General features: G+C 43.4%; 1 protein-coding gene across 2 annotated transcripts in view; it reads left to right on the forward strand.

Moving 5' to 3' along the window:
* The window catches only part of LOC147722733 (NFX1-type zinc finger-containing protein 1-like), a 1,249,199-nt gene that overhangs the window by 100,837 nt on the left and 1,130,636 nt on the right, over positions 1-17,726 (forward strand). For both annotated transcript variants that reach the window (XM_086965207.1, XM_086965208.1), the window contains one exon: positions 12,638-12,859. In XM_086965207.1, coding sequence (XP_086821333.1) covers positions 12,638-12,859 — 222 coding nt within the window. The remainder of the gene's footprint in view (positions 1-12,637; positions 12,860-17,726) is intronic.

Consider the following 17,726-nt stretch of genomic DNA (forward strand, 5'->3'; position numbering starts at 1 on the left):
ATTCCTCAAAAAATCTACCTGTTAGCGGAACACCTACCAGGAATTCAAAATCAAATAGCAGACATCCTAAGCAGACAGTCAGAACAAGTTCACGAATGGGAACTGCACGACCAAATACTACAGCCATTCTTCCAAAAATGGGGACAACCAGAGATAGATCTGTTTGCAAATCATCAGAACGCAAAATGCAAACAATTCGCATCCAGGTACCCACACCAAAGGTCCCAGGGCAATGCACTGTGGATAAATTGGTCCAACAAATTTGCTTACGCGTTCCCTCCTCTACCACTAATTCCATTACTGGTGAGGAAACTGCAGCAACACTCAATGACAATGATACTAGTGGCACCCACGTGGGCAAGACAGCCGTGGTTCACCACGCTGCTACAACTCTCACAAGTACCACATCAAAAGCTAAGGTTATTACCCATGCATCTTACACAGAACCATGGAGAAATAATGCACCCAGATCCCAAACAACTGAACCTAGCGATCTGGCTCCTGAGGTCATAGAGTTTGGGTATTTAGATTTACCACCAGAATGCATGGAAATCATTAAACAGGCAAGACGTCCTACCACCAGAGCATGCTATGCAGCAAAATGGAAGAGGTTTGCTATACACTGTAACAGTAAGCACATCAACCCTCTGGACGCATCCACTAAACAAATCATTTGCTATTTATTACACTTACAACAATGTAATCTAGCATATACATCTATTAGGGTTCATCTAGCAGCCATAGCGGCGTACCTACAAAACAGACAACACCTGTCATTGTTTAAAGTACCAGCAATTAAAGCTTTCATGGAAGGACTCAAAAGAGTCATTCCACCAAGAAGACCGCCTTCCCCAGTCTGGAATCTCAACATAGTGCTTACCAGACTAATGGGGCCACCCTTTGAACCTATGCATAGGTGTGAAATACAATTCCTCACATGGAAGGTGGCCTTCCTCATAGCTATCACGTCACTTAGAAGAGTAAGTGAACTGCAGGCTTTTACGATTCAAGAACCATTTATGCAGCTACACCAAAATAAAGTGGTTCTTAGAACAAACCCAAAATTCTTACCAAAGGTTATTTCAGCATTCCACATCAATCAGTCAGTGGAATTACCGGTTTTCTTTCCAAAACCACAAACAGTAGCGGAAAGAGCCCTACATACACTGGATGTTAGGAGGGCCATATTGTACTATATAGAGAGAACACAAACCTTCAGAAAGACAAAACAGCTATTTGTTGCGTTTTCTCCCACACATAAAGGCAATCCCATCTCCAAAGCGGGCATTGCCAGATGGATTGTAAAATGCATTCAAATATGCTACTTAAAAGCAAAGAGAACATTAACTGTTCCTCCTAGAGCTCACTCTACACGTAAACTAGGAGCATCTATGGCATTTCTGGGAAACATTCCACTAGATGACATATGCAAAGCGGCTACCTGGGTTACACCGCACACTTTCACAAAACACTATTGTGTAGATGTGCACACAACACAACAAGCTAGAGTGGGACAAGCAGTATTAAAAACATTGTTTCAGACAGTTGCAACAGACACGGGCGACCACCGCTAGGGAGAGAACTGCTGTATAGTCTATTCATAATGTACCATCTGCAGCCCATATGCCTCGAACGGAATATGCTACTTACCAGTATGCATCTGTTCTTGGCATAGAGGGCTGCAGAGTGGTACATGCCCTCCCAGCCTCCCCGGAAACCTGTGTCTGTTCCAACACTATCTTATTTAGATACACTTACATGGGCACTCTTATCTGTATTCTACTATACTACTCCATCTAACCCTACTATGGCAAAACAATCTAAGGATGGAGCCGATGCCCATGCGCACTACCAACTAAGGGAGGAGTCACCAAGATACAAAAGACTCTCCAAGAGAAAAACAAAGTGCAATCATCCGAGCCCAACACCAGATGGCGATCTATTCATAATGTACCACTCTGCAGCCCTCTATGCCAAGAACAGATGCATACTGGTAAGTAGCATATTCCTTATCCCACATCAACTACGTGCAAAGGAAAAGTAATGTATGTTGTACGTCTCTTAACAGCAGCTAAGTGGCCCCATTTCAAGTATGACGCCTTAAGCAAGTGCAGGCTGTTGTTAAGTCAATAATAAGTAGCATTCGGGGATTTGTCTTAACTTTGGACGTTTGTAAAACTCCTGAAAAGTGCTGGTGGTTAAACGACTAGGAGTGAAACTCTGCCTGTGATAAATAGGCAGGATGTTGTCTTTGTCTGACATTTATGTGGGAAAATCTGGTGTTGTATGGAAGCTTGCACTGAAAGAGCTTTGGCTATGTTTTGTAGCGGATAAAGCAGTCACAAATCAAAGACCATGTGCTTAGCGTGTATGTAAAACTCTGAGAAAATGACAGGTGTAAAAAAAGAACAAACGGAAAAGCGTTTTCAATCTGTTATATTAACTCATAAGTGACGGTCAAAGTGTTCCGGTAATAATATTGTTGTTGTTCCAAATTGAGAAGTGGGCCATGAATGACGAGGTATTTTACTACAATCATTCTTATCTAATAAATATTTTAGCGCCTCGCCAGGGATAATTAGCACTATATGTAGTAAATACTCACAGCCCGGTCGGGGTTCTCGAAGCGGTGCGGTGGTCGGTCTCGAACTTTGTGAGACTCAGACTGCTGCTGTTCTTAATCAGCTGGATTGTCTGATCGCTGCCTGTAAATCGCTCTTCACTGCAGCGAATCCACTAAAGAGAGGCCATGGCGGTGGTGCTCGTAACTAGTATATTTTTCTGTACAGCGCGGGGACTGGCTGAAAAAGATTCCCAGGGCCGTCATTAGCGCTTTCGCGCGCTACCAGATTGACGGCCCTGGGATCCACATACACTGTAGGCCGAGCCCTGCACCACCACTAAGGTAGGTGGTGCAGTATTTGCAAGCATGTGCGCTTGCACTTTCCAACACGTGTGCAGTGCCAGCTGCTCAGTTATAGCCGGACGTCGGGGGTGACGGGTGACCGGCTTGTACATCACTGTCCCTTTCAGTCCCGACTGACTCCCTACCAAAATCCTGCGCAGCCGCCGCCCGCAACTTAGTGCCGCCTGGGGCGGACCGCCCCCCTCGCCCCCCCCTAGCTACGCCAGTGGCTGGAGGGGACGCGCGCATTTTTTATGCAGCGTTTTGCGCCGGCCTGCGACCAGGAAGTCAGGCAGGCCGGGCGGGACAACCGGAAGTAGGAGGGCGGGAGCCTACCCCGCCTCCCACGGAAGAGCCGCGATTGTTTGGCGCACCGGAGCAGGCAGGAGCCTACCCTGCGCCCCGGTGCCGAAGAAGGGAAGAAGAGTCTTGCTGCCGGTGGGAGCCGCTGCACTGAGGATGCCGGTGAGTGGGGCTTCGCCTTGTTGGGGGGGGGGGGGGGGGCATCTGTGTGCGCGCGCGCGCGGCGGCGGACTGTGTATGTGTGTGAGCGTGCATGTGTGTGTGTATGTGTCCTGGAGTCTGTGTGTATGCGTGTGTGTGACGGGGGGGGGTTGCCTGTCTGGGTGCCTGCGTGTCTGTGTAAGTGTAAATGCGTGTGCGTGTGTGTGGAGCCGAGAGGAGAGGGGCTGGTGTGTGTGGAGGGGTCTCTGTGTATGCGTGTAGGTGACGGGGGTGTGCGTGTGTATGTGCGCATGCGTGAGTGCTGTGTATGCGTGTGGCTGTGATGTGCGCATGCGTGAATGTTGACGCGCGTGCACGCAGCTCAATCCAGCCAGGATAAGCTCGTCACAGTTTCTTGTCCCTCATTCCCCCGTGTCAGGCAGCTTTAAGTCTCCAGCCTGGACGCATCCTTCGGATGCGATGTCCAGGCGAGACCTAATAAAGTGATATCAGTATGCCCACAACATAGATAGATTGGAGCTGTATCTGGATATATTTTGAAGACACATCCAGATCGGTGCGATGCAACATGTTAAAATTAATTCATTTGAATCAGGCATTACTCAATATTTCCTTTACCTGGAAGCTGGCCTTCCCCTTGACAGCAACCGAAATAGGGGACTGTAAATTACTTTCCCAGTGCTGTTGCAATTTGGGTGGAATATTTTGCTTATCCATTACTAAAACTTTCTGTAATAAGGAAACCTAACAATGACACTTGCCTGTAGTTAGTAAGAATTCCAAAGTTTGGGAAGGAGTGGGTGCACTCGGTAAATGCCTCAAAATCTCCATAGCTATACCTGCCAGCCTAGCAAACTGCAGGAAATCAATAGATGCTCTCCAAATGTCTCCTATGCTTCATTAAACACAATAAATGAATCCAGGGTAAAAGTCGCCCAGTGTTTAGCATACCTCCTCACTCCTTTGTCTTACTTACGTCTTGTGACATGATAAAGAACGGCTGAGCCATCACACCTCCAATTCTCTAGAGAATGGAGTATGCCACAGCACTCTCCTATGTGCCGTACCCCAGGCCTTCTCCCCCTGCCTCAACAAGCATTGACATGTCACGGGCATTGATCCACCCCTCATCAGTAGAACAGGCAGCAATGTGTTCTCAATAGTCGCTGTATTAGTCTTTTCCTCTCCCAGTTATGCTCCTGTTAACGCCATTTGTTTGCACACTGGGGATGGTCAGCCAAATAATAAAGATCTAAACTTGGGAGTGCCTGCCTCCAATCCATTTTTAAGGGTGTCTAAGCTGACCTGGCTACGCTTGCCAGCCCATCCCAATGTGGTCAATTTCAATTTTATTTATTATGTTTTGGCTCTCAATAGAGGGCCACATAAAATACATAATACAAATACACAAATGGAAATAGGATAGGATACATAAAAAACCAAAAGACAGTTTACAACAATTAACGTCAGACAAGATAATCAGCAGCAAACACCTCCATATTTCATTAATAAATAGCTAAAAAAACCTTTAAAAAAATTAAAAATATAGAAGCAGAATATTTCATTTGGGGGGAAATACAAAGCCTGTAAAAAGATGTTCGCATTAAAAATGCCTAGTTGAAGACAAATCGGCTTTAACCCCTTCGAGGCTGATGACGAGCTGGGCTCGTCATGGTGTAGCCTCCTCAAACACTGATGACGAGCCCAGCTCGTCATGAATAATGGGTTTTTTAAAAAGCAAGCACAGCAGCAGAATCAGAGCAGCGCGCATGTGGTTAACCATTTCAACCGCAAAGAGCACAATGCAGGACATAAAAACAACACATGAGTTCGATCCTGTACAGCCATATTGCATAGGTTACATACCGAAGAAGATCCATACCATTTTGATAAAAGGAGATTTAAAGGTAATAAATCATGTCTTAGGAGAAACCATAGTCTTCGAACTCCATGTGGAATATTCCAGGTGACATACGGTTGGGCAAGCTTTATTGAATAAGTATTAAAAAGGAGATCACATCCCCTCTTTTCTTGTAGAGCATTCTTATCCAATTTGAAACAGAGTTCCCACGAAGCCTGTTTCAGCAGGGATTTTAGCTGAGTCGGAGAATTTGTAAAAAGAGTACTTTCATCCAACTCTAGAAGTGTCACAGCTTTTCTAAAATTCCTAACTATTTGAGAAAACTCTTTAAAGCTGCCCAACAATTCTCCTTTAAGAAGAGCTCTCAATGATCCCGGTTCTCCTCTGGCCAAACTGGCCACCCATCTAACCAAAGCACACAATCCCTGAACCCAGCTACTCCTAAGGCCAAATTCAAGCCTACATGCGGCCAGCGAACAAGCTGTGTTAAGAGTAGATAAAGATCTTAATAATTTTCCTTCAACTGTATGACAGAAACCCCAATGCTTCAGCTCTACAAGTTCTATTCCATATAGAAGCGTTGCAGGAATTTTTGCCCTAAACACCTCCAGTAAACAAGCAAAATGTCTTTTCCCTGTAGCAAAGTAAAGGGAACACAAACCTTTGCCGTGTGCAAGGGCTTTACGCGAGTTATGATCAATATGGGGCTTCTCACTCAAATTAGCCGAAATTATTTTACCTAAAAAAGTATAAGATCTAACTACCTCTAATTTCTGGCCACCAATAGACCATCCAACATTTTCTGACCTGGATTTCTTCTTTCCTGAAATGCACATAATTTTGCTTTTGGAAGCATTTATCCTCATAAAGTGGGACTCAGCGAATAAATGTAGAGCCTGCAGACGATTAGCCAAGCCCTTAGGTGTTAGGTCTAGGATGAGGATATTGTCTGCATACAGCAAACAGGAGATAGGAGAACCCCCCACAACCGGGGCAATGCCCGCACAAGCAGACAGGGAAGCTGGGAGGTCAGCAATGTACAGGGAGAACAATAGTGGGGCCAAAAGGCAACCCTGTTTAAGTCCATTCAAGGATGGAATTAGTTGTGAAAGACCCCTTTCTCCACCTTGAAGCACACGACACCAGGTATCCGTATGAAGAGACCGTACAAGATCCAATAAATGAGATGGCATACCCAGTGCTGCTAATTTTCTCCACAACGTAAGACGATCTACTTTGTCGAACGCTGTGGAGAAATCAATAAAAGCCGCAAACACCTCCCCTTGAACATGTATGTATTTGTCCGAAATCACCTGAAGGGCGGTGAGATTATCTAGTGTACCGTGCCCTTTGCGGAAACCAGTCTGTTCTAATGGTAAAATGTTATTTACTTCAACCCAATCATTAATTAATAATAAAAGACACTTTGCAAAAACTTTTCCGATTGAATCAAGGAGGGCTATCAAACGGTAATTCATAGGCTTGTCCCTATCTCCCTTCTTAAATAATGGGACCAATATGCTTCCCCTCCAAGAAGCAGGCACCATTTTAGAGATGAAGCAAGATCTAAACAATGGGAAAAGTATCTTACTCCATAGAATCGGATCTTGCTTCAAAACCGATATGGGTAACTCATCAGGTCCCATTGCTCCTGAGGAGCGCATGTTCTTAATAGCCATTGCGATAGTTTTCTCCGAAGGGGAGTCAATAGGAAGCTCAACTTCTTGAACAAACCCACTATCCTCTACCATTGTGCCATTCCCGGCATATAGCTTTGAGATAAAAGAGGTCCATACCTCTTCAGAAATGGGGATAGGAAGAGGGCTAGCTCTTACTCCACATCCCTTGCCAATTATAGACCAAAATTCTCTAGCCTTACCATGCACAACGGCCTCCCTTAGACTTATCCACAGTGAGTCTTCTTTTTCTTTTTTAAGTTTCATTCTCAGTCTACTTCTCCTTCTTTTTAGCAGAGATATTTTATTTGCTAATTCACTAGATCTACATAGAAATTGCTCCCGCACTAATTTATTTATTTCCTTATTTAGGGGGAGCATTGCACTAGGATATGAGAACTTTTTCCTAGGAAAACTAGACTTTTTTGCAACCGAGGTGATCTCCCTCATACATTTTTCAAAATACATAATTTCAGAACCCAGCCAATCACGTAATTCTAGTATAGGTTTACAAAGAATATCCTGCACACCCTTCTTGGTACTTGGATTCCAAAAACATCTACCAGATACTTTATGGAAATTAACACCTTTGTTATTAAATGACCAGGTATCAGAGGGAGGAGGTTGTAAAGAGATGCTTATGCTAATCACATTGTGGTCACTCAATGCTGTTGGGGATACCATTAGATCTTGGACAAGCGAGAAAATACCATAATCAGAAATCACGTAATCTAGAATTGACTTGCTATGAGCGGACCTATGGGTAAATTTAGCAGGGATATCAGAGGGGAGCCTACCGTTTAAAATAAGCCCCTCAACCGCAGACAGTTCTTCCAACAATATCTTCCCTCTTTTGTTAGTTTTTATTTTATCTGGGAAGAGTGATTGTGGAATGAGGTAGGCCTCTTCTTTAGATCTATTTCTAAATAAATCTATACTTGAATTAGAAACTTTACAATTCAAATCCCCAACTAATATTACTTCAGGGGGTGGATATACCTCTTTAATCTGCTTAATATAAAGAAACACTTGCTTCAATAAAATATTAAAACATTCTTCGGGGGGAATGTAAGCATTAATATTTACAACAGAATGCTTATTGCCAGTACTAGCGAGACTACCTATTGTTATTGCTTGGAAAAGATTACTTGAATCAACATAATGGGAAAATTTCCACTGCAATCTATTAGACAAAAGACAAGCAATTCCCCCTTTTGCGTGCCCTTTCTTTGAAGGGGAGGCCGCAGCCTCAAGCACAAAGTAGTCTTTCCCTGCACATAAATTATTAACACACCATGTTTCTTGGATGCAAATCACGTTAGCCTCCAGAGAAAACAAAAACTCTAGTTTCTCTGAGCTATTATGTATATCGGCTGCATTCCAAGATATAATTTTCAATTTATTGTTAAAGATGTTGAAACAATTTGGGGTTGTCTGTGATTTTATTTGACAAGGCACCAGGAAGCCAATTCCACAGTTGATTGTCCTCTACAGGAAGAGAATTCTGATTTAACGGAGGAGGCAGGACCTGGGAAACCAAGCGTTTGCCTTTTGAAACTCAAATCTTTAAGTCATTGAAAGAAGGAAGGGTCCCATCTTGCCCATTGCCCTTTTGAGCAAACCCATTTTGGGGTACATTAACCTTTCCTAAAGAGAAGATAGGTAAAACATCAATTCCTCTACATTGGAAATTCTCAGCCTGTTGTAGTATAAGGTTTACAATAATTTTGGAGTAGAATTTTACCCTTATACGTGACACATTGTCTCCACCTAACAAGGTAACCAACTCAATATCACTCGATTGAATACGTTTTAAACTCTCTAGATCTTTGAAACAATTGAGCAACCATGTCCTATTTAAATGCAGGTCAGAATCAAACAATGGCAAGAAGTCCACAATCAAAGTGTCAACATAAATCTTTGATACTTTTGTCAGAGAGTGTTGGGAACGTACATCAACATCTTCTGGTAACAAAAAAGGAGGAGCTAGAGGGTTAAGAGCCCCTGATACAACCGGGATAGGTCTTATCACCTCTGCTGTTGGAGGAAAAATCAACCTTCCTCCACCGTCAGGGGGATGGACTCCCACAGAAGCGAGAGAACCATTAGAAAGAACTTTTTCTCCAAAGGCAGAGGCGGGGATATCAATGTCTGGACTCAGGGACCCAGTTATAGACTCACTAACAATATCATCGTTACCAGCTAAAGCATTAGGATCTTGAAAAATTATTTGCCTGTGTCTTTTCTTCCTGTATTTACGCACTGGTTTCCTTTTTTTTCCTTTGTTCTTTCTATGTCTATCACTTTTTTTTTCTTTTTCTTTTTCTTTTTCTTCATCCTGAGGCCCTTTTTTTTCTGGCACAAAAATTGGGAATAACTCATTTCCAGCTTTTGATTCTGGAACAATCATACTTTCTTCCTCTATTTCGAGGTCAGAAACCTTTACACAATTAGATGCGGAAGAAGTAGGTATTCCAGTGGGATCATTTTCTTGGACTACTACTGGAATATTTATGCCTGAATTTCCCGTAGAAGCTTTACCACCCTCCATTTCCCCCTGCAAACCCGCTTCAGAAGCAGGATCAGAAATCTTTTCCGGGGCTTTTAGCAACATAGCATTTAATATTTGTGTAACTGAGTCCAGAATACAATCAGAGCTTCCTACGAATTTGCCCAATAATAATAGTATAGAAGCCAATAAGTGTTCCAGAGCAATCAAGGATTCAGAAATAGGTTTTTCATCTTTATGATACCCAGAAGGAACAAGAGGACAAATGCCTGACAAGTTAAGCACAGGGCTCCTAGAGACATTAAGCAGTGAAGACATGTCTTGCGAGTTTATAGAGGGCGTACTACTGTACAAAAATAGTCCAGAGGGAGTAGCGCCCGCTGGAGACTTGATAGCCTCTGGTAGTTTCAGGCTACCACCATCCAAGTAACGACCACAGAGCTCTAGGTCAATACTTGACAAAGAAGAGTCACCCTTAGCACCCACCTCGGGACGCAAACCTCCAATCGGAACATTAGGCACAGTAACTTTAAGAGCTGATGTCGTATTATTATATTGCTCTCCCTCAGAATTAGGTACAGAATGCTTAACCACATGGCTGCTAGGCGTTTTCCCGTCCTGTGCTGAGATATGCAAAATGCCATCATTCATGACGAGCTGGCCTTGTCATCCGCGCACGGCAGGTAAGCGCCATGACGAGCCCAGCTCGTCATTAGCTTCGAAGGGGTTAATGTCACTATATATTTCAGGGTGCACAAGGCAATTCTTCACAACAGACCCTGCATGGGTGGAATCCTTCACAACCAGAGAGGAGTCCATATTATCTACCACCATTGCAGGACCCACAGGTGGAACTATATCAGAGCCTACAGTTGCATCAACTGGCAAAACCTTATCAATGGGTTTTTCCCACAATTTCAAAAGCTGGCATTGACCCTTCAATAGAAAGTTATTAGCAGACTTATTTCTCAGGGGGTTGGATCTTGTCTTTATGCAAGACCTTCCCCCCAATATTCTTCCAGAGCGGAGTTTCTTTGCTGTCATCCTTAACAATTACAAAAATGAGCAATTAAAACTTAAAAACCACAAAGAATGTAAAGAAAAATAAGATTAGTCCATAAGAAAATGAAACAATGAAGGTGTATCTGGAGAAGTAATCCTGCCAGAGTCAAATGTCGAATCCGTCGATTTTTACCACACAGAGTGCAGCTTCAAAACATAAATTTTCAATTGTGTGAATAAAAAATGTCAATAACTTGGCCCAGCCCAGCCTACCTCAGTCACCGAGGGCCACAGAGGGCCCGCCCTTTGCCCGGGCTTAGCCCGGCTGGTCCCGCGCGCGTCCCGCGACGCGGAGGAAGCCCAGTTGGTTTTAGCGCCTCCGGGCGCGGAAGTGGCTGTGTGTGTGGGCGGGACCCACCAGGGAATTCTGGGCTATGTAGTCCTGGTCCTGTTCCTCCCGCTCAGCGGCCGCTTGATGTTCTGACAGCGGCGGCGGGGAGGAACAGGGACACAGCAGCAGGCTCCTGAAGGTGGTGTTATGATAAGAACACCCCTACTAGCACTCCCAATGCGGCTCCTGACGGCGGCGGTAGCTGCAGAAAATGAAAGCCGGCAGCAGCCTCGAAGCAGCCTCAAAACGCAGGTATCAACGTTCACACAGCAATATGCTCCTTCAAAGCACCAGCTCCTCAGTGGGAGCCCAGTTGGTTTTAGCGCCTCCGGGCGCGGAAGTGGCTGTGTGTGTGGGCGGGACCCACCAGGGAATTCTGGGCTATGTAGTCCTGGTCCTGTTCCTCCCGCTCAGCGGCCGCTTGATGTTCTGACTGCGGCGGCGGGGAGGAACAGGGACACAGCAGCAGGCTCCTGAAGGTGGTGTTATGATAGGAACACCCCTACTAGCACTCCCAATGCGGCTCCTGACGGCGGCGGTAGCTGCAGAAAATGAAAGCCGGCAGCAGCCTCGAAGCAGCCTCAAAACGCAGGTATCAACGTTCACACAGCAATATGCTCCTTCAAATGTGGTCATTAATTAGTCCAGTTCCTTAAACATCAGACAAGGGATGGGACATACGGTATTTTGAAGTATATAAGGGTATCTGAGCTCAATAAACATTTTCACTAGGGATATACGACCCATATTTGACAGCGAAAATGGGTTTTAAAGCTCAATTAGTCTCTGTTTAATCCTCCCCATATTATATGCATGACATTTCTCAGCCGTGTATGCCACTTGCATGCCCAAATACAAGAATTTGGTTTCCGAGATGACACAAACAGCAGGGGTGACAATGGGCGGCATCCCTGTCTAGTACCCCTTTCCACACTCAAGCTATCTTGAAACTATGTCACCTGTTTTAAGCTATGGGTGGTGTGTGCAGTAGTTTTACGCAATCCAATATGGTCTTAATATGTAATCCCACTCCAGAGAGTCAAATGTCTTTTCACTGTCCATGGCTAATATTTGCAGCGTCATCCTCCACCTGCAGCCCTCCCTGCAGTACATGTGTCAGTCTGTGTGCGTAATCTTTGAGGTGCCTTCACCCGATACGAGCCCAATTTGATCCTCACCCACCAAATCCCCCCATGCTTTGTTTCATCTTTATTTGGCCGTAAATGTAGCTTTTTGTCTTTATTCTTCTTTAATCCCTAACACCATTTCACTCTTTTGTATACTTTGTCCACACCTTCTCTGTGCCTCTATTGTCTTATAACACTCGGCCTAATGTCTTCCCCTTTCATCTTTCACAGTTCATTTTTCTTTCTTTGCTTTTTTTCTCCTGCTTTCCATGTCGTCTTCTCTCTTAGTTATCTTTTCTGTGCTGAGCCTTTTTTTTATTTTGACATATTGTGTGTCTCTCTCTTCTCAGTTTCCTTTTTTCCTGCTGTACTGTATTGTAGAAATTATCGCTTGTCGACCTCCTAGGCATTTATGCATAGGTTCTAAAACTTTACAGATGATGCTCAGTGATTTTCTCTGCTAGCAGCTCAACAAAACACAATATTCTCAATGTGATTGTGTTACTTCTACAGCTGTTGTTGCTTTTACAACGGGAGACAATGCTAGATCAGATGATTAATTGATAGGATACCCATTTTACTTCCCTGTAATTTTGTTAAGCACCTTAAAAACATATTCCAAAAAAGCATAAAACAATACTTTATATTACTCATTCGTAAAGTATAGAATTTTTACTTTGTTTTATTATATATTCTTGCAGAAAAGTATGATAACACTGTTTCCTCTCCTGGAATCAGGCCGTTTAAACCTTCCTCACATGCATCAGCGAAACCCATAGGGGTTCATAATAAGCATTGCACTTCAAAGTCAGAAAGCAGAGGAAGTGTCCCCAAGCATTCCAAAGCAAAACCTTGTGGAAGCCAGACTGGTCTGCATGTTCTCCTCACAACTGGAACAGGCACCGGCACATCAAGAAAAGAAGGTAGGTGGGGTCCTGAATAGCAATTTGTTAAAGCTATTTCCTAATGATGAGCCAGAGGAATTTATGATAACGATGATTTGAGTTTGTATAATAATCAGTTCTAAAGCAACATCACCGTTGATCAATCCACCACAGTACACTATCCGATATTAGCTAAAAGGTAGGAGAGAACAACCAGGCCTTTAAGCATTTGTGAAAGAGTGATCAATTCGGACAAACATGAATTCAAGTGGTGTGGTGAGCCCATCCAAACAATTGGGGGCAGTGATCCTGAATGAACAAAAGCAATTTAATTTTATTTTTGGTTTCTATATAGAACCCAGTGTTTACTTTCAATCACTTCAGAGGACTTTGTGTCCCAGAACAATTATGCAGGGAATGAAAATAGATGGGAGGGTTGTTAACGTACAGGTAGGGAAGGGGAGCATAAGCCAAAGGGTTGGGGTTTGGTTTTGGAGCTCTCTAATTCTGTTTGGACCAGCGGTCAGGTTGGAATTAAGAAAGGGAAGAGGGATTCTTGTAATCATGCAAATAAATAAGGAAAGTGTTAAAAGGGGTGGTAGGAGGATATGAAGTCATTAGTAAAATAGGGTCTCTTAAAAAAGTAACGGTGGAATAGCTGCAGCTTGTTGCTAATTGGATTGGTTTGACAGAGAAATGGCAACAGAGTAACTGCTATAGTACTTGAAAGAAACCTGAATATCCTTTATGAAGCAGGGACTATGATAAGTAAGAACTTAATGTTCTAATAATGTGTTGCAACATCAATTTATTTATGACAAATTTCTTTTAAAAGATAGTATAAGAAAAAAACTTGATTAAAACAATATGCACATTTCCTTTATCGACCATAGAAATTGACCCAAACCTATTACAATATCTAACAAATTAAGTTAGCGCTAAAAAGGATTCACAGCACCCTCACCCCGCCCGATCTACAATGATATATTTCAAAATAACAGTTGAAAGAAATTTCTTTTGTTGATGCAAAATCATAATATAGTCCAATTGTTGCTGGTATTTTGTCTGTAACCACTGTCTGGGATAATTTCTTCAATACAATGATTTCAAGAATTACAGTAGAATTTATCATGGACATCAAGTCAGTGTCGTTACCAAAATTCTTTTTGACTGGTCCCCACAATCTTGGATGGGGGTGAGAGATATTGTCCGAGTATGCATCCAGCATCAGGAAATAGGGTTGGAACCTGTAAACTGGTTAAAAATGAAGAAAACCATTGCCACCTCAGTCATTTTGCCTTTTAGTAAATTTCTCTATTTTGACTCTTACACTTTCAACAAGCAAAAAATATGCTAAACTGAGATTTCTTGTATGCGCTGGACTTGCAATGCACCTACAATTTTAAGATGCTGCAGTTTTCCAGTTGTCATTAAACTATTCCTTTTCTGTAAATAATCTTAGTCACCCGATAGAGGTAGGGACCTTTACCAGCCCAGATTTCACTGGCTATCCTTGTGATACTCTGTTGTATTAACTGATTATATTAAGTATCGTAAAATGTCCATGTTTAACATATAACCATAAATCACCTTTCCATTTTTTCCTCGTATTCCTGAGCACTGGAGATCTCGGTGACTTCTATCTTCTGTTTTGGTAAATTTGCATTTGAGAAACCAGTGATACTGCTCTCAAACTAGGATGGAGCCTATTCTCCATTTATTGTAGATGGGCTTTGAAGGTGGCAGTGTCTGAATGGATGGAAAGCATATAGGGTCAGATTTTTGTGGTAGTCTCTTTTACTGCGGTCATTGAGAGTCTTAAAAGTGAAGTTCTTTCAACATGGCCTCCGGAGAGTAGTCTGTTGATTGTGTGGGTTGGTCCATTGACAACTTGGTTGACTTCCCAGAGACGGCTTCTGTAAATGCAATTATCATGCTGGTTTAGACATGGCCTAAATGCAGTCCATAAAGGGCTGGTTAGTCGTCACAATGTGGACCGCCTCTTGCAACACCTGCCCATGTATAAATGAGGTGAGGAATGCTGATCTCCGTTGTGGTTTGGAGAGGTCTCTCACCAGTCCTTAAGTGACCATGGTGGGCAGCAAATATGCATAGTAGGATCATGATACGATAAGGTGGGCCTGCTGTACTTTATAGTGTTGGTTTAGAACGCCTTTTTAGCATAGATGCCGAATTGTTCATGTGCCAGCAGTATGGGGAGTTCGTGACTGTTCCCCACATACCCCAGCAATGTGCCATAAAATAGTACAATTCGGTTTCACAGTGAGTGGAGCAGGAAATGTCAATTTTGTTTGTTCAAATCTCTTTATTGGTATTTTTCTTTTTATCATGGCTATCATCACAAATTTGTACAAAAATGTTTAGATGTTCATCACAGAAAAACAAATCCCATGTACAGAATAGCATTATCTATCACGACAATATATAATCAACACTAGTGTACCATTCACCCTTACAAACATTGATATCGTACATGCGCTAACGTTTTAGCATCTCTGCGTGCCATTGCCCACTGCTTAGCTATATCATTATTTGGAAATCAGTGCCATTGCTACCCACATCCTTATCCGTAACACATCTTATCTGAGCAGTTATAACAGGATCAGGTGTGTGTGTACCACATACTTGTAAATCTATACCAATCAGGCTTATTCGTCAATTCACTGCATATGAGGAGAAAGGGTCTGAATGATGATAGAGCGAAGCTAATGGTCATCCGTGAATACCAATAAGTCTAATTTTCCAATTGATACTTAAAACATAAATAGAACGTCCGCTATCTATTACATACACACACTGTCAATTAAGCATGATTAAGTACGAAGGTGCATTATCTGTACATTTTCACACAACTGTGTACCCAATGAGTGGTTGAAATGGTGCACATACCAGGGCATAATAACTTGTCAACAAAGAGGGCCTTTGTGCCTGAGGGCAGGTGTGGTATAGGTGGCTATCCATGGCAGACAAGGGGGGAGCATCATATATTTACTCTGCATACTTTGAGACATGTCAACTCCACCTATCTTGGTGACTGGGGTGAAAGGTTTATCCCTGATTAACTGTTGGGGCGGTGTCAACTGTGTTGAAGTTGCCAGTCTGTGAGGCAGTGAGCAATATATCCCAGCTCTGTGTAATGGGAAATGTATGAAGCCCCGCTGTCTCTTCTCAAAGCAGTGCCATGCTTTCCGGCTGCGCCCATATTATGAGTGAGCGTTTCCAGCTAAATATCTCTGGTGGGACATTTTTTCATTTTTTAGTTATGAGAAGTTTTGCATTGATGAGGCCCAGATCTCGGAACTTCGAGGTGACTTTAGTTTTTTGGATCTAGCGTAAAGCCCTAGAAGGCAGACTTCCCACGACAACGGTACCGCTGTGTTTGTGCATTAAGCTGGGATCGCGACTACTTCTTGCCAATAATGCTGAAGGGATGCGCAAGCCCACAGCATATGGAGCAGGTCTGCATCAGGATGCTGACAGCGTGGGCATGTAGAGGTGGCGACGTGGAAGTATCTATCATGTCTGGCGAAAGATATGCCCTCTGTATAATATATGTTTGAATAAGCTTGAACCTCGAGTTCCTTGGTATATTCCTAGCGCCCGCTAATATGGCATCCCATTCCTTGTCTGTCTAAGGCTGGCCCCTGTCCGCCTCCCATCTTGCTCTAAGCCATTGCATCAGCCTCAGTGTGTGTGTGAGAAGTGCCTCCACTAACCAATGTACCACATGGTGTACTAACAGATGTGTCGATGGCTCAATTGCCAAATCTCTCCATGCAGTTGACAGAGCCTTCAGGAGGGAGGTATGCAAGAGAAATTGACCGGCTGGCAATTCATTGTCTTCAACTAGTGTCTCGAATGTTAGTAATGTGCCATCTCGATATAAGTCGCCCAAACTCTGCCGCGTGCCGGGTCACTAGAGCCACCTCTGACGTACCCAGTCTACTCCTTGGTGTCCCCAACAGGGGTAAAATCGGGGCGTATGGGAGTGTCTGGCGGGTAAGATATAAACTTCTTTTATAGCATTTATGGGCTAATCCCAAATGCAACTGTGGTGGCCGTGGAGTTTTGGCGATGGGATGGAACAAATGGCAAATTTGTGAGTGGGTCCAGGGCGGATGCATGGTTGCTGTGTATTCCAGGCTCTTTCCATTCAACCACTTCGTCGCCCATTGAAGCTGGGCAGCTAAATAATACAATTCCATATTAGGGACCGACAGCCCTCCCTGACCAACAGGAGCGTACAATTTACACAAAGCGACACGCGGTCTACCTTTATTCCATATCAAGTCCCGGAATAGTCGCTCCAGGTCTCGAAATGTCTTAGGCGGGTCATGAGAGATTTGAAAAATAATATAGCAACTTGGGTAGTACAATCATTTTCAGTAAGGTGATGCGGCTCATTACGTTTAACAGAAGCGTCTTCCAGAATTGCATTTGAGCGTGTGTGGCTGATATCACTCGTTAAATTGCTTTCCAACAAGTCTTCAGGTGATCGATATATAAAAACACAGAGCTATTTGAATGTGGTGGGATACCATGTGAAGGGCGTGTCAGTTAGTGATAAGTCTACCTCTGGAGTGTTAGCACTGAAAGAATAGATCCCTGATTTGGCCCAATTGACCCGGAGTCCTGACTTCTCCTCAAAGGTTTTAAAAATATCCGCAATGGACGTTGGGATTGCAGTGATATCACGAAGAAACAATAACAAATCATCCGCATACAGGGAAACGGCGTTCAGCCCATCACTCAACTGTATCCCCCACTCTTCGCCATCTCTCCGGAGCAACATTGCTAAAGTATCCATAGCTAGGGAAAACAATAGTGGAGATAGTGAGCATCCTTGACAAGTTCCCCGTCTCACTCTGATGCAATCCGAGATTAA

Source organism: Lissotriton vulgaris, chromosome 4_1, assembly GCF_964263255.1.
Source record: "Lissotriton vulgaris chromosome 4_1, aLisVul1.2, whole genome shotgun sequence".
NCBI classification, from domain to species: Eukaryota; Metazoa; Chordata; class Amphibia; order Caudata; family Salamandridae; genus Lissotriton; species Lissotriton vulgaris.